Raw genomic sequence first — 19,269 nt, 5'->3', positions numbered from 1 at the left:
ACAATGGAAACCTCGGACAGGAGGAAGAGCGCTGCCGGGCGGGCAGGCAGGTGTCTTGCTCAGCTGTAGCTTGGGGGGCACTTTTTTCAGTCCCATTGTAACTTCGAACAGTCACTAAGCGAACTGTTGTAAGTCAAGGACTACCTGTACTTTATCACTTTTTTCCTTTTTTTTCCTGGTCATCGAGTTTTGACACCTTGCTAGGCAACTGGTGGTACTCGGATATTGCCATATCCTAAAAGTGGTATAATGGGTGAAAAGGTTGAAAAGCCCTATGTTGTAGCACAGCATTGGAATCCTGCTAAATAGCACCTGTTAACATGCAAAGCAAAATAATGAATTCTAAATATTAATTTGTCAAAGAAAATCAATTAAGCATTTGGTGCTTATTCTATTATTTAAGATTACACCACCGCCTAAAAATATTGCCAATCCTTATTTATTTGATACAGCCCATCAAACTTTCAGATCAAATCTTAGTCCAGTCCTATTAATTTTACTCCTCTTAAATGACTTAGAACACAAAGAACCATAATCACATTTTAGCAATGTTATCTATCATATTTCATCAATTCTTTTAACTTTAGGTTCTCCAATATACAGTAATGGAAAGACTAAAATAAAGTTAGCCAACTGCATTGCTGCATTTGCTTTAATCTCTTTTGTTTAAATTTAAATCTGTTATTACAAATGTAATGACTCAGACACTTCAACTTTATGTAATGCATAACCAGATATATTATTTGATAGAGGGAGGAACCCCACGCATATTATTTTACATTTTGGATCAAACTATATCATTAAAGTTGATTTGATGAATGCAAAGCTTTAGTACTCCTTACTTCAAATTCAGCTTTTATTTCCATTATAGATGGAGCAATTTTTTCAGTTTTAGGACATGAGACTCTTCAGTTGGGATTTCTATTTTTGAACTGCCTTTCACCAGAAATTTTCTTTGCAATATTTTAAAAGCTTTGATGGGGTTTTTGTTTTATAGTTTTTTCCAAGTGGGCGTGCATTCATTTCCCCTTAAAATGCATGACTCAAAACCCCTGACCCATGTGTTTTCTGATTTAATTGCAAATGAAAGGGACTGGGCTTCAACTTGATTTCAGGCTGTCTCAGACAGAAGCCGTATTTCTGAAGATTTCTCTGTGCATGTTCAGAATACAGTTCTTGTCTTACATGTTTTGTTCATTTAGTGACAATGACAAACTGAAAAAAGTGTCTTATACAATGGGACATGCATTATTTGCAGATTTTTTTAAATGTTAGTATATTCTTTTTATTGTTGTTCTAATATAGAAGGATGAATTAATTTCCATTTGTGTTTCACTTTTTGAAGCTGAAGCATGATGTAAAGATAGTTTTCAACTAGTTCATTTAGTAACCGTTCAAAGTTACAATGGTTCTGAAAAATGTGACTTATGACTGTTTTTCACAGTTATTACCTTTGCAGCATCCCCATGGATCACGTGATCAAAATTCAGATGCTTGGCAACTGGTTCATACTTATGACCGTTGCTGTGTCCTGGGCTCATATGATTCTCTTTTGTGACCTTCTGACGACAAAGTCAGTGGGGAAACTAGATTCACTTAACAACTGGGTTACCAGCTTATCAACTGCAGTGATTCGCTTAACAACTGTGGCAAATGGGGCAAAACTCACTAAACAAAAGAAATTTTGGGCTCAATTGTGGTTGTAAGTCAAGGACTACCTGTATTCTTTCTTGAAAATTGTTGAATAAGTCCTGGTGCGAGGGAAGGATTACTCCTAAATGTACTAGCCAATTATACAAGAACAAGTTTGTCTAATTTTATGGCCCTGGACTAGGAGTGGGGAGATTGCTTAGTCACAGAAATTGAACAAGTGACTTTGGCACAGTCACTACTCTCAGCTCAGGAAAGAAGGCAAAGACAAACCACTTCTGAAAAGGTATGGTGAAAAATAGACTTGTTCTTGTAATCACCAGGAATCAATGCTGACTTGTGGGCAAAGAAACAAAAACAATAGAACAGAACAGAACAGAATAGAATCTGGAAGGGACCTTGGAGATCTTCTAGTCCAGCCCCCTGCTCAAGCAGGAGGACCTATACTATCTCAGATAGGTGACTGTCTAGCCTCTTCTTAAAAATCTCCAGTGATGGAGCGCCCATGATTTCGGGAAGCAAATATATATCACAGTTTAATATAACATAAGTGGTACTAAGCAGACTCTGGAATTTTGATATCAAAATAATATTGTATTTTTCAGAATGGCAGCCAGTTTTGAATAAAGAATAAAGAATTAATGTGCACAGTATTTATATTCTCAGATTTTCTTCCATCTTTAACAGATGTATATAGCCATATGACATTTCATACAGGTAGTCCTTACAACCAGTAAAAAACAAAATAACAACAAAAAAGAGATCAGTACTCATACTTACAACTGTTGCAGTTGTAATTTTGTAAAAGTTACAGTTGTAAAATCAGGGTGGCATCTATAAGCATAGATTTCAGTTGCCTGAAAGCTGACCAGGATAATATGCAATAGAAAAAAAATAAAAATAAAGCAAGCCCTTTCTGGCTGTGATTGCATTCACTTTCCAAATTGTGGGTACTGTTTTACATGCCAGTAATTACATCCTTCTAAACCCAGCATTTCCTTCCTGCTGCTCCATTAAAAGATTAAACAATAACTCTTTGAACAATTCATTTACGTGAAAGACAGCTGGAGCCGGTTGCCAGGGGAGCTCAGAAGATTCCAGACACATTCAATGTTCAATGGATAAGGCTCAGGAAAACTTGGGCTATTGAAGGCTCCTCTCTCCATATGGAAGGTACCCCCACAAGCTGTGCAGGAGAAGCAGGAGATGAGACAAAGTAAGACACGGAAATGGAGAAAATAACCTTAGTAGGATAAAAGTCTTAGAAAAGCATGGAATTTCTCTTAGCAAAAGCAAATACTGTTTCAATGCTACAGCTTATAACAGAAAATCCAAGCTGTGGGAAATAAGTGGCTTCCTTCTTCCCATCTTAGAAGTAGTAGGCTTCAGAGTACATTATTTATTTTTATATATCAGATTTATAGGCCACCCACACCACTCACAGATCTTATCTGTCCAGATCATAACTGTTGCCAATTTAATACTGTTGCATCAAACAGAAGTACAGTGCAGAACACCTGGAAATATGTCCATAATTTTTCCATTACATATTCAAAATGAACAGCTCCTTATTTGCCAGCCTTACCTGATGCAGTACCTTTCATACAGGATTCCAGTTGCCTCCCAAATCCTCTTCCAACCCAAACTCTGATAAAACCCCTTGTTTTGCTCTGTTGGTTCTCAAACCTAGATTGTTATTTAAAGGCCATTTACTTCCCATTGAAAAATCAGATGAGATGAGATGATGATTTGATCTGATAAAAGTCAGTTTGTTGTACTGATTAGGCATCAGACTAGAAACTGAGAGAAAGCAAGTTCTAGTGCCACCTTAGGCACAGAGCCAGTCAATTTCTGACAGACTAAGGAAGGAGGCAATGGCAAATCTCTTCTGAAAAACTTTGCCAAGAAAACTGCAAGGACTAGTACTGGTAGTATCCAAGAATTGGACAAGATTAAATGAAAGAAAGGGGGAAAAAATCAGTCAAGGAAAAGGACATTTTCTGAATGAGCTATTCCATGCAGCAAACTAAAGAACAGACGAGTCAGCAAGTTCTGGGATATTGTTGACAAAAGGCAAGGTAAATATCAAAATATATAACTTTTTGTTGCATTGTGCCTGATATATTACCAGGCTATAATGTTAATTTCCAAAAGCTTCTGATGACATCACTTATGCAGGCAGGTTTAAAATGACTGAATCTTCAAAACTTGTTTGTCCTTATACGATACGCATTTATTCTTACCAGATGTTGATGCAGCAAAGATGGCATGAAATCCTTTTGCTGTGGTGGCATTATTAGAAACAAAATTGATGAATAAAGTGTTGCCAAAAGAAGTAACAGGAAGTGGCATAGTGGAGCCACAATAATGTCCTGGAGAAACAAATGTCAGTATTACACAGCCAGCATTGCATTGTATTGCATTCACACTTTGAAAATAAGATACACTGCCCACTGCATATAAAAAATATTTTATGTCTTTCTAGTTCATTGTTAATATCAGAAGTTGTCGATCTGCTTTTATGTTTCCTCTGTGATGCCCTACTTCATCTTATTGAACAGGATATCTTGAAGAATGACATTTTCCTCAAAATGTTGCAATAACTATATATTCATTCCACTGTTCAAAAGGAGAAGTTAAAAGTCATTCTTCTTCCCTTTGTCACTCTGAATAGCTCTTCCCTCCCCCCCCCCTCTCTCTCACACACACACACACTACAATTTTGGCAAAAATTCAATGAACAATGGCTTAACTGCTATGGAAAATGAAAAGAGAAGGTGACTACAGTAAGCAACAGACCAGCCTCATCTCTTAGCCCACAGTAATGTATCTCTTTATGCTGAAGACCTGTCATCTTTCAATTATTTTTGGATTTGTCTTCCTTATCTTCCACCACCCTGAGGCAATATAATCAATGGCCAGAATTAATGGCCATTGCTGTCTTTAAAAAGTAGAGGGCTGTAGTTTTCCTATCCTGTTTACTTTATTTATTTAAATTTACATGCTGCCAAATCCATTCAGATTTCTGGAAGCCTCAGCATTAAATCAGCTATGTGCTACTTTCCAGATTTCTTTTCCTGAAATATAAAAATATCATTTATCTTTTAAAGCAGAGGTGGAGAACGATAGCCTTTTATGATAGGGCTTTTCAACCTTTTCACAGATTGTACCACTTTTAGGACATGACAATATTCGAGTACCACCAGTGCTTAGCAACGTGTCAAAAACTTGATGATTAAAAAAATGGGGATTTTGGGTTTTACTGATTAGATTCATTTTGTTGTTATAGAAATGGCTAATTTATAATATTACGGAAAAGTAAAAAGTTGAGATTCAACGTTAATGCTTCCTTCTAATGCAAGAGAGGAAGTCAGAAGGCAATACCTTTTCTTTTTCCCTTCTCCCCCTCACTTTTCCCTTTTTCTCTCACCCTTTGCTCGCAAAAGCCCCCCTCTCCCTCTCATCCTTTGCTGGCAAAAGCCCCTCGCTCACTCGCCCTCTCACTCACTTGCACTTTGCTGGCAAAAGCCCCTCGCTCGCTCTCTCCTCACAGCTTTACTAACAAAAGCCTGTTCTATTCTCTTTTTTTTTCTTTCCTTCTCCCACCAAAATCTGCTCTTTTTATAGCTTCTCCTCTCTCTGCCCTCCTCCTCCTTTTTTCTTCCAGGTGCACTGGAAGCTCCCATCAGCATGTAGCTGCGCACACAGATACTGGGGCTTCTGTTGAGTCCTGCAGTTCCACCTGCTCTCCTCCAGGCCTGTGTGACGCCACTTTAGCTTGTTCCTTTCCCCACTACACTTGGCTAGGGGTCACATACCACCTGCCAGGTGCTAAAGTATCACCGGTGCTGCATGTTGAAAAGCCCTGCTTTATGACTCGTGGACTTCAACTTCCAGAATTCCTGAGCCAGGCATTGTTTAAAGTGTCATTATCTCTTAAATTCTGCTCTGAACAAATAAAATCTCTGTTTAAAAGATATATAGACAATCAGTATTATACTGTACATTTCTCATACCTTGCAAAGGAGCATTGGAATTATCTCCTTCCCGAATTTCTACGTAATCAGTGCTGCAGTTAAGCATGTCATTTTCAATATCAAAATCAGTGAATGATAATGTAATGTGGTTAACTGTTGAAAAAAAATAGTACAAACATGAGGAATAGTAGTGCATTTTAGAGATGACTGAACTAAACTTTCATCCTTGATATTATTTATCAGCATAATTTCAACAGAACAGATTACTCATGAATGAGGATCTGCTGTGGATCACACCAAAGTCATATTTAGTTCCAGCATTCTATTCTATGCAGCTAATCATACACTTATCTAGCAGCCGTGAGAATGTGTAACATCAAATAAAATACCCTTTTGTTGTATTTCTGTGCGGTTATGCCTAGTTCTGGTTTTAACTCTACCACTAACATTAATATTTCTTCCAGCCATTTTTTAACCTTATTCCAAAACTCACGGGCTCGTGGGCACTCCCACCACATATGGTAGTATGTCCCCATTGCTAATTTACATTTCCAGCATTTGGAAGAAACATTTGGACCCATTTTAGCTAATCTTATGGGTGGGAGAAGCCATCTGTAGAACATTTTGTAGAGATTTTCTTTGTAGCAGGTGGCCAGAGTGTGTTTCCTGCTTCTTACCCATAATTCTTGCCAAATGTACAGATCAAAGTTGAGATCAAAATCCCTGCTCCATGTTAACATGGTCTCTTTCACCTGTTCCTCATACATTGCCTGATCTAACAAATAATGATATAGTTTTTTAATCATTTTATCCTCCGTACCTAATAATATTTTATCCAGCCCTATCGGTTCTAATTTTATGCCTAACTCTTTTTTATCTTTCCAATTCTAATTCTAATTCTATCCCTTCGTCTTGAAGAATCTTCCTGGGTTTCAATTCCCCTCTCTCGTCTAGAACATTTTTATATGTTATAATCTTTCCTAGTTGGATAAACTTTGGATGTACATGCATTTCTAATGATGAGATCCAAATGGGGACTTGAGTATAATTTGGTTGCCAGATTTTAACCCATACATCAATTAGAGCTTATCTGATATAATGCCTTTGGAAATATTTGTGTGTCTTATATTTATGATCCCATAACATAGTATGCCATCCTATTTATAAGTCATGACCTTCCAGACATAATAATCTCCTGTTCTTTAATAATATCCAATCCCTTACCCATATTAATACTATGGGTATTAATATTAATAATATTTTTCCAGATCAGGGATGCCAAGTCCCCCCTTTCCTTTGAATCCTGCAGTAATTTTAATTTAATCCTTGCTCTTTTTCCTCGCCAGATGAATTTGAGTATAATTTTGTTAAAGTTTTGAAAAAAATTCTTATCCAATTTTATGGGTATACATTGGAACAAGAATAAAATTTTCGGTAGCACATTCATTTTGATTACAGCAATTCTGCCCATAAAAGAGAGCTGTAAGTTGGTCCAAGTATCTAAATCAGTGGTTCTCAACCTGTGAGTCGGGATCCCATTTGGGGTCAAACGACCATTACATGGGGGTCACCAAACAACGCAGTCTGCCATTTTTCCCCCTTTTCCTTAGCTGTGCTACTCCTTTTTATTCTATTGGCTTTTGAAAGCCAATAGAATAGACTCTCTTGAATAGAGTCTAATTCTATTGGCTTTCAAAAGCCAATAGGAATTGTCCAGGCTGTCTCTGCCCTGCTGAGCCCGCCAAAAGTCCCATTCTGCAAACGGTGCTGCACCAGTTGAGTAGTCCTCGACTTACGACCGGTTGAGTAGTCCTCGACTTACGACCAGTTGAGTAGTCCTCGACTTACGACCGGTTGGGGGTCACGGCATTAAAAAGGTTGAGAACCACTGATCTAAATACTTTTTAATCTGTTCAATTAACTTATCATAGTTGTCTCTTTTGAGTGTAACGCATCTAGCAGTTAATTGTATCCCTAGATATCTTATTTTGTTCGTAATGTGAATACCTATTCTGTCAACCAATTCATTTTTCTGTATTTTAGTCATATTTTTACGAGCATTTTAGTTTTTTCTTTATTTATCTTCAGGCCTGCTATTTCCCCATATTTACTCAATATTTCCATCAGTCTTGTCCCTGATTGTAATGGTTCTTCAATTATAAAAACTAAATTGTCTACAGAAGCTTGTGTTTTAAATATTTCTTTCTTGATCTCTAAACCTTTAATCTGTTCATCTTGCTGAATTACTCTGATTAATACCTCAAGAGATAATATAAACAACAGTGATGATAACGGACAACCTTGCCTCGTGCCTTTTTGAATTTGAAAGCTATCGGTCATTTCTCCATTAATTACTACTTTTCCTGCCTGTTTAGAATAAACTGATTTGAACATATTTTAAAAAAAATCCCCAAAATCCATATACAATAATTGTTTGAACATAAAATCCCATTTCACATTGTCGAATGCTTTTTGTGCATCAAGAAAAATTAAACCCATTTGCTTTTCATTATGCACTTCATAATATTCCAATATGTCCAAAACAATCCTGACATTATTTCTTATGTATCTTTTGGATAAAAAGCTATTTTGATCATAATATATAAAATCTGCTAGAAATCTTTCAAGTCTTTGCACCATTATAGCCATGAAAATCTTATAATCTGAATTTAATAAAGAAATGGGTCTATAGTTCTTAATATGTGCTAGGTCTGAACTGTCCTTAGGAATCAAAGTGAGGAGGGCTTCTTCCCATAAGGCTGGTATTTTAGCTTTTGTTAGAAGCTAACTATTCTCATTGAATAGTTACTATTGTTGGTCTAGACTCTTGAGTTTGTAAATCCTTTCCTCTTTCCACTAACAATCTTGTCGGTCTAGTCTCTTTAATTTCTTTAGGTCTATTCTCATATTTCCCTTCATTTTTCCCATTATCAATATCTTCTCTAAACTCGACTTGTTTACCTTTAGATTCAGTGGCCTGAGCTAATATCTCTCCTTCCTCTCTTACCTCTCTTTCAACTAAATCTTCCTCGCTGCCAAAGTTTTTCCTATAGAATATCTCTGCTTTATCTTTTGAGTCTAAGTGGAACTTTTTCTCCTGCCCTGTAACCAGAATCCCTTCCGGGGTTAACCTTCTAAAGTTAACATTTTTCCTCATCAGTTTAAAAGTTATTTGTTGGTAGGGCCTTCTCAAGTCTCTCACTCTTTTAGGTACTTGTTTAAGTACAATCAGCTGTTTATCTCGGTATTCCAATGAGTCATCTCTGAACTTGAAGACAATTTCGTCTCTAATTGATTTCTTAATAAATCTAACATGTACTTCTCTGGGAAGATTGTGTCATCTTGCATAGTTCGTGTGGATTCTGTAAGTCTCATCTATCTCACTGGCCATCTCCTTTCTGCTGGACCCCAGAGCCCCCACTAGTATATCTGACATTATTACTAGCAGGTCTTCACCTTTCATCTCACCTACATTTTGGAACCGTAAATAATGAGCGGCTTTCTCAAGTTCCAGGGAAATAACTGTAGCTTCTAATTCTTTGTTAGCCTGAACTAACCTTTCATTCATTTCATCTACTCTCTGCTCTTCTTTGTCCATCCTTTCCTCCATTTCTGATAGTTTTTGTTCGTTTTTCATAATCTGCTGGTGAAAGGATTCAAGTTTCCCATCCATGAACTTGATTTCGTCCTTAAGTTTCCTTACTTCTCCTATTTCTTTTTTTAGATCTTCATGATTCTTGCACATTAACTCTTGCATTGATTGCAACATTTGTTGCAAGTCTCTAAATGAGTTTGCCCTATCTTTTTGTGCCATTTCTTCTAGCGATCTTTGCCTGGCATGGCTCGGTTCCAGCAATGTAGTCTGTGATGTCTATTTTCTCCCTATTACAACCCTTGTAAGATTGGGCATTTAGACATTTTTTTCAATTCTCCAAACCAACCTCCCCACTTATTTACAATTTTTATGATATTTTCCAGAATATCAGAGTCATCACTAAGAGTCAAAAATTTCTGTTCATATATCTACTTAACATTTACAGACAAGACTGGATACACTAAACAGTCACTTTCCCTTATTATTAGTTTTTCCCCCCTCTTGTGGCAATTCTCAGTTTAGCCAGAAGGTGTCACTTTGGCTTTGTCGCTAATATACGATCTGCCTGTTGATTTCAAAATGTCTACCTCCTTGACTTCTTCTAAGCATCCACTCTGAGTCTTAAAGTAAACTTGCATTCCAAAGTTAAACTTTCCTTCCTTGGAATAAAGAAAGAAAGATACTCCTCTTCTCTTCTCTGTAAATCCGACCAACGTAGTAGATGTGTAGGCAAACCTATTAAGCCCAAACCTTCCTTTTTGCCACTTTTCCAGAAATGAGGGAAGATCCCTCCTTTTCTCTTGTAGGCAATTGAAATCGTCAAATTTCTATTGAAATCCTCTGGAGCACTCTTACACCGGATCCCTTCTGTCCAGGATCACTGCTCAAATAATTTTTGACTGGAGTTGTCATGTCTCTGTCCAGCTATTCCACCGCTATACTTCGGCCAGCTTTCAGCTGTCATTCCTTCACGGCCGCCATTGTCAGCCGGTTTCTTCCTCTGCTCGACTTGCCAAGGCTTCTCCCGAGTTCGCCAGTCCCGACCACCGTCTGGAACTGCTCCCCAGGACACTTTGTTATTCCTGGTCCCCCTCCAGGGAACTAGGGACCCCAAAAGGTTTGTCAAGCAATCAGAAATGGGGGTAGATGCTCCGGAGAGTGGTCCAACACACCCGTTCTTCTTGGCAGCTGGCCCTGCCCCCCCTTCTCTACTTTTTGGGAGACAAAGTTGTCTGCTAGGTTTGTCAGGAATCTGTTTGATCTTCCACTTGGTGCAGAGTTTGTCTCCCAGTTGATGTCAGGGTAGTTAAAGTCTCCCATTACTATTGTAGTTCCAATATGAAAATATTTTCTAGGTTTATCATTTAAATTTCCCATTTAGTTTTTAAAACTTTTTAAAAAATTAAAAAACCAATTTCTGTTGCATACTCATAAATCATCCTTCTCCAAATCGTTTTCTGGGCTGATATTTGTACTTCTATTTTCAATACTTTTTCTATTTTGTCAGATAAAATTTGTTCCACTTCTCTCATTCTTTCACTAGCATTTCTTGGATACAGTCTAGCTAAGTTTATAAAAGGAGACAGAATTATTGACAGTGTTGATATTTTAGTTACTTATTTCTGGCTCTATTCTGCTTCTCACAATATTTCTGATGTTATAAGATTTTATGTCATTTTGTCAGTTTTTCAGTATTAATTGACATCAAGAATAGGTTTTTACTTTTTTTGCTTAAAATATTAATTCCTTCTAGTATCCAGTTTTTAAAGTTATTATTCATTTTTTGTTGTGACTTGCAATAACCTGGATAACCAAAACAAGGCAGTTTCTTACAAAAAGTTGTTTTTCTTTTACAGTTAATAAGAACCTGAGCAAAATTACTTAACTCAACACAGGTTTTCAAAAGTGCTACAAAGCTGAAAGTATGTCGCAACTTAGAACAAGATGTCTAGCATTACAGAAAAAACATGCCACCTCCATGAATTGCAATTATCTTTTTTTACCTAATCTTAATCATAAATGCTTTTCCTGCTTTCACATTCAGTTACATATTCCCTATTAAGATGCATACTACAAACTGATGTTTCAACTAGGTTTGAAAAAAAAAAATTCCTCTCATTTTGTACAAGCTGGAATTACATTTTGCTTTAAATTACAACAACAACAACGAGAATAATAATCACTAAGTAAAAAGAAAATAAGGGAGATGCAAAACATCTTGTGATATTGTATTAATGGTCCAATGCTATGCTTAATTATGATTTGGAACCCAAACCAGTTGTATTACAATTAAAAAATAGGGTTAGCCACTCAACCATTCCAACAAACAGTTGAATTTATCTGACTAATATTGTGCTCTATAATAAATGTGAATCCTTTTCCATTAAATTTATGCAAAGCTAGTAGGTCTTGTAATTATGATCTGTAGGTTTTGAAACTACAAATTCCAGTGTGGGCTAAGGAATTGTTCATCCAATGTTACCAAGGAGGAGCAGTACTTTTATCATAATTTCTAAGCTCCAAAAAAGTTTTTAATGTCACTGTATAGCTAACCTATATTATAGCACAGCATAGGCATCTACACTGTACCTGTCACATATGTTGGGGACCTATGACTTAGAACACTTTATGATCCTAGCCAGTCTCTTAGACTAGATATGACTAGAGCTAACTTCAGGTATGAAAAACTGAAAATTAAAAGACCAAATATATACAGATGGTCTTCAGTGTATGACCATAATGGTTGTAGGTTGCAATGGCCATTATCCTACTCTCACCAATGCAATCTTTAAACAAATGTGCTAGTTGTTAAGTGGAGCGACAGTGCCTCCAAAGGCCTTCCACACCTTTGAGGCACTTGGTGCTCTGTTTCCTGTCCCTTGGGGTTGCCTGGACCTCATCCTAATTCCTAGTTGGTTATTCAGCCAGGCAAGAGAGCCTAAACCAGTCAGCAGAAGCAACCACTACACAGAGGGCAGTTACAGCCTGTAGGCCAAAGCCTATTTCCCATCAGCTCCTCAAGGGCCTCCTAAGGGATTCCTGCTCCTGGGATTCCCAGACCGGGTCCTGCTCTCAAGTTTGGTCCTCAGCCAGGCAAAGGAGCCTAAAGCTGGTCAACAGAAACAAACGGCTGACTTTAGAGCACGCCAAGGCCCGCAAGAATCTGGTAGGATGGATGGGGGAGTCTCTTTGGTCAGTTGTAAGGGTGAACAATGGCAGGGGCACTGCAGCATTCATAATTTTGAAACTACGTCCTAAGTACTTTTTGGGTGTTCTGTCATAATTTTGAACAGTTGCTAAGTGACAGACCGTAAATTGAGGGCTACCTGTACTGTCACCTGTAAATTTAATTCCAGTTTGCACATCCATTTTTCTTATGCTCACAGGACTAATTTATTATTTGTGTAATAATCTTCTTTATGCCCTATAGAATTTCAATGATGTTTAATGCTGAAAAATTAAGGCTATACACTAAATATTTTATCTCATTTTGCACCAGATTGCACCACATTAAATCCCCATAAGAAGAGAATAAGAGATAAGTATCATTGATATTTCCCATCTAACAGGATGCAGTATTTCCTACAAGTAAGAAAAGGAGGAATTCTGCATTGTTTATACGGAAGAGGTGAGGATATTAGTCATTCTGCTTTCTCAGCAGGGAGAGATGAATTTTTTAACTTACATGGTTCTTGGGCTCGAATAATCCAACTGCAGTTCTGATTATTTGGATATATTGCTGGATACAGAGGAGAAGAAATGACTCCACCAACAAAATCAGCTTCTAAGGCACTTCCACAAACTTTGGAGTAATAAGAAATATGCAGATGTTAGAGTGGCTGAACTGCAACGAAATTGAAGGTTATGGTATAGATCTCAAAATGAGTGAGTTGGCACGGTAGAGCCAAAAGAAACATGATTACAACATAGATAAAAATCTACTAGCATCTATCATTCTCCACTTAAAACTTTACACAGAAAAACGTTTATCTAGAAAGTGAGTCACAAAGTCAATATATAGTTGGAAAAGCACTAAAGGAGTTTGTATGCTCAGCGCCAACACACACATACAAATTATACATCTGCAGAGCTATATTAAATGTGCCTCTTTTCTAGGATTTACATTTGGGAGTATTCAACTCATTGTCTTGTGAATAGACTCTGTGGATGAAGCTAGATTGCTATTATTAACTCTCTACAACAAAATAGACACCTCACATGATAGCTCCTAATAGCATTGTATGAGAAATCTGGTTTGAATAAGCACTGCAGTGTTGTTTTTTTAAAAGAAAGCATTAAACAGAATCAGCTTCTATTTGATTCCTGCAATTTTCTTACAATGGAAAGTTTGGGAATATATAGGCTTTATATTAATTTTCTCAATATATATTTTTACTTGTAAATATTTCCTAATGCATGCTTTTAAATATATTTTATAGATATAAGCGGAATTTATGCAGAACTTCCCTGACACCTACCTTAATGTAATTACATCAGCATATGTTTTAAAAACTAAAAACAATACAAATAAATGTTTAGAGCATGGAATGTAACACAGAAATTGAAGTAGTATAAAGTTTTATTTTTTTTGTATGAAAAGTTTCTGAATTTCTTTTAGGATCTATTTTTTCTAAGTTAACATGTTTTGTTTCCTGGGAAAATATGGATGTTAATGAAGTGTTTTCAACAAAATGTTTTGGGTGAGCTACACCAATTTATTCTCCCAGTGTTTTTCTTTTTTAACATTTGTGGGACAGATAGTCCCTAGAACAATGTTTCTCAGCCCTGGAAATGCTACAATGTGTAGATGTCCACTTCCAGAATTCCCCAGCCAGCTGCTCTACATGGGGCACTCAAGAAGCTGTTGTCAGTTGGCATGGACAGGCCAACATTTGTGATGATTCGGAAGAGGGAATGGATTAATTTCTTAGAGATTAGATTGTGTGTATGCATGTGTGTGTGAGAGTATATGCATATGCATGCTTTTGAATCAGTATTGATTCCTGGTGACTACGCAGACTAGCCCCTGCAGTTTTATTGGCAAAGTTTTTCAGAAGTGGTTTTCCATTGCCGCCTTCCTAGGGCTGAGAGAAAGTGATTGGCCCATGATCATTCAGCTGGTTTTTTGTCTAAAATGGGTCTAGAAGCCACCATCTCCTGGATTCTAGTGTAGTGCTTTGACTATTATACCAAATTGATTCTCATTTACATTTTTTTTAAAGTGTGCAAGTGCAAAAATTGGGGAAAAAATATCCCTAAAGGTATCATTTTTGGCCTCATCTAGAGGGCACATTTGGGGTGCTGGTAGATCTCCATGAGGGCCTGTTGCCCATCTGTGACCCAAAGTATTGAGAAACGCATCTGAATATTTGGCCAAACTATACTTCAACTATTTTTCTTCTCAGAGTTATGTACTGTTGTATTTGAAACTTCCAGCAAAAAAGCAACTGATAATTGTTGCTATTGTCCTAAATGAATCAAAAGCCTTAATACTTAAATGCCTTTCTGACCAAGGATTTTAGTCTAGCAGAGATTTTAGATCACTGAGAAACTTGCCTTCAGTGAACCAAGCTCGAAAGCCTTGGCGATGTACAGATGAGTCAGAGCGAAACCGCACAAACATGGTATTTTGGGTAGATGTGAAAGGAGAAGGCTGCTGCACACCACAAACTTTTCCAAGAAGTTGAGCTTCCCTATTTGGACCATCAAAAACCTATATGACAGAAGAGTCAATGCAACTTTAAAATCACATAGTTTACAATTCCAACATTTGATAACATTTGAAATATATTATATAAATACATTACCTGAAAATACAAATATCCTTATGTAGTACCAGTCTGCATGTGTCTTAAAGGCCAGCAGGAGTCTCTCCTTATTTTCATATTAAAATTCTTTGGCAGTTCCCCTGTTCAATTATCCCCTCTTTTTGACATGGTTGACCATCCCAGTTCCTGTTTTCTATTAGATCTTGTAGAAAAGACTTAGGTTGCAGGTACTATCAGTGAGGGACCTACATCCTACATGCAGGAGACGTGCCTTCTCTGCTGTGGTGTCCACCTTGTGGAACATCCTTTCCTTTTGAAATTAGAATATCCCCTTCCTTTCTTTGTTTATAAGGCCCTTAAATCAGGGATGTCAAAATCAATTTCATTGAGGGCCGCATCAGCATTGCGGTTGCCCTCGGGGGGGGGGGGCAGGTGGGTGCAGCCTACTGGGTGGGTGTGGATGGAGTAGGTGCGGCCTACTGGGTGGGCATGGCCAGCTCTACATCGCTCATATCAAGCGTGCCTATGGGGGCCTGGGCAGGAGTGGGACAGATCTGAGGGTCTCTGGCAGAAGAGGTTGGGACTGGGCAAGCGCCAAGGCATGATCCATTTCTTCATTCCTCACAAAGGGTGACACCTCTCCAGAATGCAACCAAGGGGCGGGGCCGACATAGCAGGACCTGGTTCCTCGCTCCTTTTAGACAGCCTTGGGGAGCTAAGACTGAATACATTTTAGCATAGATGGCCACCACAAAATTGTACATTGGCTCCTGGCCGGCCTGGGCCAGGGACAAGGCAGCGGGGGCCATTCCCTCACTGTTTCCAGGATGGCTTCACGGGCCACATGAAACCACTTTGCGGGCCGCATCCAGCCCCCGGGCCTTGTGTTTGACATGTCTGCCTTAAATCAAGGCTATGCTTCCAGGCCAGGGGCTCTGACGGAACTGGAGATTTATTTTGATGGTTTCATTGCCCGGGGTTAGAATTTTGTTTTTATGTTATTTATTATTATGTTTAGATATTTATATGTTTTATTGGCTGTTTTATTTATCAATAAAACTACCCAGATCCCTCTTTGGGATGAGATGGATGGCTATTTAAAGTTAATAAATAAAATACAGAATAGACCCATTTTTGCAAAATATGAATAGTTATAGCTATGTCTATTCATTGTAATAGTCAAAAATAGGAAGGAAGAAAATAATCCTGCAGCTGTTCCAGAAACAAGACTTCTGCTCTCAAGCACCATCAATACAGTATTATGGACTCTCAAAGGTGTGGATTTGCTTTCAGACTGATTCAGATAAATTGAAGGGAAAATTCTGGTGTGGTTTAGAAAACGCTGTTACACTAGCCAACAGTCATTGATTCAATAAACCATAGTTTAAGTACTTAAGTAAAAAAATGCTTAACTGCAATGTATGAAATATTCTTTCTGTGTTTATTAAAGATAAAGGATTCATTGTTCATGTTCAGTTTATTAAATTCCTTTTTCCTCCCCTGAAATTTATTTTTTTAGTGAGATTCCCCTAGTATGTTTCTGACTAAGCTGGTCTTTTTTTTCTTGAGAAAGATTACATTCCCTTTCCCTTCTTTTTCTCGTATTTCAGAAAATTTAAAGTCTTTATTTATTATTGGATAAATATCACCTTGTATCTTTAGTAATATTTATTTTAATGCAATTATTATACACTAGTGTTGGTTATGAAAGTAATTAGAGATTACTCAGTTGTATGCATTTTCCTTATATGTTTTATGCAACTTTATAGCTAATACATATTATATTATATAATAATTAATGATTATTAGGTAAATTTTAAGTGAAGTTGAATTTGTGCTCAGATTCAGCAAGTAAATGTCACATACCTAATGAAAATCAAATACAATTGTAAAATATTATTAATATGCATTAATTAAAAGTAAAAATCTCTAAATAAATACATTTTGTCCTGATCTTATTAGAAACATTTTAAAAAAGGAATGTTTGCTTAAGAACATTGGAGTAATAAGCCAATCATTTTTTTCCATTTTATGTATTAGTAAATTGCATGCATATTTTGAGAGTGGCGGGATTTTTTCAGGCATGCTAGAAATTCTGAATTTTAAAAATGGACTCTGGATATGTTTTGAACTTCATAATCTGTATTAAGTTAATGGTCAAACTAAGATGCAAGAAGTGAAATAAGTGGCTTGCTTAACAACTGTGTTTGTTCTGTCATTATTTGAATATCAAACACTGCAAAAGTTTATTGATAGCTGTGAAAAAGCATTTGCTTGAAAATGCACATTCACCATCATAAAGCTTCTTCAATCTATCCAAGTCCTGTAAACTCACTAAGGAAGCACAGATGGAAAACATTTGTAAAAGGATGCAACATACATAAAAGGGAAGAGTTTTTCCAGTCTGCTATGAGTGTCTTTCCATTCTGCCCTAACTCTCTCTCCATTTGCCAACTCTAAGATTAAGCTTGCTTTCCTCAGTTAAAATCTTGGCCTCGAGGCTGAAAACATTTAAAACAATTGCCACGAAAGGTTAAGTCACTCAGAACAATCTGGATTTCATTATCAAAAAAAGTTTAACAATCAATGTAGCCATTGCAAACAAAATTTGAAGTACAACTGGTAAAAATTCTCTTCAAAGCCATTAAGTGTTCAGTTACAGGAAATCTATGTTTTCTATAAATGTTTTACAAAAGTTATTTCTTTGATATAATAGATTAATGTTTCCGTATCAGTTTTTCCTAGAATTCTGGGAGTTAAAAACCACACATCTTAAAATTATTGAAGCTGAGAAACATTGCAATAATAATAAATGCCCAACATGCATGCTTTCTCTGTTGACTGAATAATCAGTTATTCAGAGAGGCCCACTAGAACATGAAAATGTGTAGCATTTTGCAAAGGGGTACCTCTGGGTGATTTTTTTTTAATTGCCACAAATCAACATTCTCTAACAGCCATTTATCCAGATTTAATCTTGCTATTCTAATACTCTGGTCTTTCTTTTTTATATTCTATCATCATATTAGGCAGATGTTAATTTGCTGCAATAATCATTTACTTTTCCTTCAGCTTTTATGTGGGAAGATACAAGATTTGTCACAACTTGGAAATCTACTCTTTGAGGTATAACTTTGTAAAAAGTGACATGTAGAAAGGTTTTCAGAGGGACCTGCATCAAATGATTCCTGCATCTCAGAAATCAGCAGAATATTATAGTTTTGCAAACTCTGTTCTCTGGTCACTTTATTGCTGCCAAAAAAAAAAAAAAAAACACAAGGAAATGAGAAAATAGTTAAAGCAAAACTGCTTCCGGTGAAAGTAATTCATATTTTTGTCCTATTTTTAAAGCTTCTCTGAATTGTCACTATAGATCAAAAGGCTGCAAAATAATATGAATAAATTATTCAGAAGGTAAATTAATTCAATTATTTTTCCAAGTGATATTCTTGAATGAAAAAACTCCAGTTAATATTAATATTCCTAGCGCTCCTTTTACTAAACTAATAGCAGCAATTAACATTGTAAAATAATGTAATTTAAAAAATACAAGTACTCCTTGTTTAGTGACTATCTCGCACAATGGGTGTTGTAATGTTGATGAAAATGAGTGTTATGATGTTGATAAAAAGTAACTTGCAACTAGTTCTTGCATTTACAACCTTCACAACTCTATAAAGCAAAGTAAAGCTGAAATAAAATCATAAAGATAATTGCAGTTTCATTTAACAACCACTTTACTTAATGACCATGTTGCCAATTCCAGTTGTGGCTGCTAAAAAAGAAGTACCTATAACAAAAAAAATCTTTTTAAAAAAAAATCCTTTCTATAGTGTACTTTTCATTCTTAATTATCCTTCAGGGTTAAATACCAGCTTCTGGTGTTTGTATGTATATATGTTTGTGTGTTATTGATTGTCATATTTTCAGATGGAGAATATTAAAATGGAAACAATTTATAAGAAACCCACAACCCTTTAGCGGTTCCCATCTTGATTAGTGAATGGTCATATTTAGATTAGTAAAATATTTTGGATAAGGATGAATCTTTGATTTCAGTTATCCAACTTCTGATTATGATCTCTTCCACATGGCCATCTTAAGCAGCTTGTCTCCCATGTTCATAATGATGGAAAATTTAGTTGATTTCAAAAGCTGTATTTGGATTTCCATTTTTTTACAGTAGTGCTGTCCCAGTTGCTCTTTTTTCCTTGATTGGGTCTTTGAGGATACATGGTTTCTATCTGCATGAGCAAACAACATATAGGGGAGGCAGTCG

General features: G+C 36.6%; 1 protein-coding gene across 4 annotated transcripts in view; it reads right to left on the bottom strand.

Annotated features, from left to right (window-relative positions):
- LOC120302794 (tRNA (cytosine(38)-C(5))-methyltransferase-like) overlaps window positions 1–19,269 on the bottom strand; it is a 231,552-nt gene that overhangs the window by 64,649 nt on the left and 147,634 nt on the right. For all 4 annotated transcript variants that reach the window (XR_005555217.1, XM_039331729.1, XM_039331730.1 and 1 more), the window contains exons 33-37: window positions 14,779–14,935; window positions 12,908–13,024; window positions 5,667–5,780; window positions 3,894–4,022; window positions 2,704–2,836 (exon numbers count right to left, since the gene is read on the bottom strand). Coding sequence is in view for 3 of the 4 variants with exons in the window: in XM_039331729.1 (XP_039187663.1) it covers window positions 2,704–2,836; window positions 3,894–4,022; window positions 5,667–5,780; window positions 12,908–13,024; window positions 14,779–14,935 (650 nt within the window). In the remaining variant the exon portion in view is untranslated. The remainder of the gene's footprint in view (window positions 1–2,703; window positions 2,837–3,893; window positions 4,023–5,666; window positions 5,781–12,907; window positions 13,025–14,778; window positions 14,936–19,269) is intronic.

This window comes from Crotalus tigris, unplaced genomic scaffold (genome assembly GCF_016545835.1).
Source record: "Crotalus tigris isolate CLP2741 ecotype Arizona unplaced genomic scaffold, ASM1654583v1 scf7180000024437.13266115, whole genome shotgun sequence".
In the NCBI taxonomy this organism is placed as follows: domain Eukaryota; kingdom Metazoa; phylum Chordata; class Lepidosauria; order Squamata; family Viperidae; genus Crotalus; species Crotalus tigris.
Note: the sequence above shows the minus strand (reverse complement) of the source record. Positions and strands in the feature narration are given on the sequence as shown.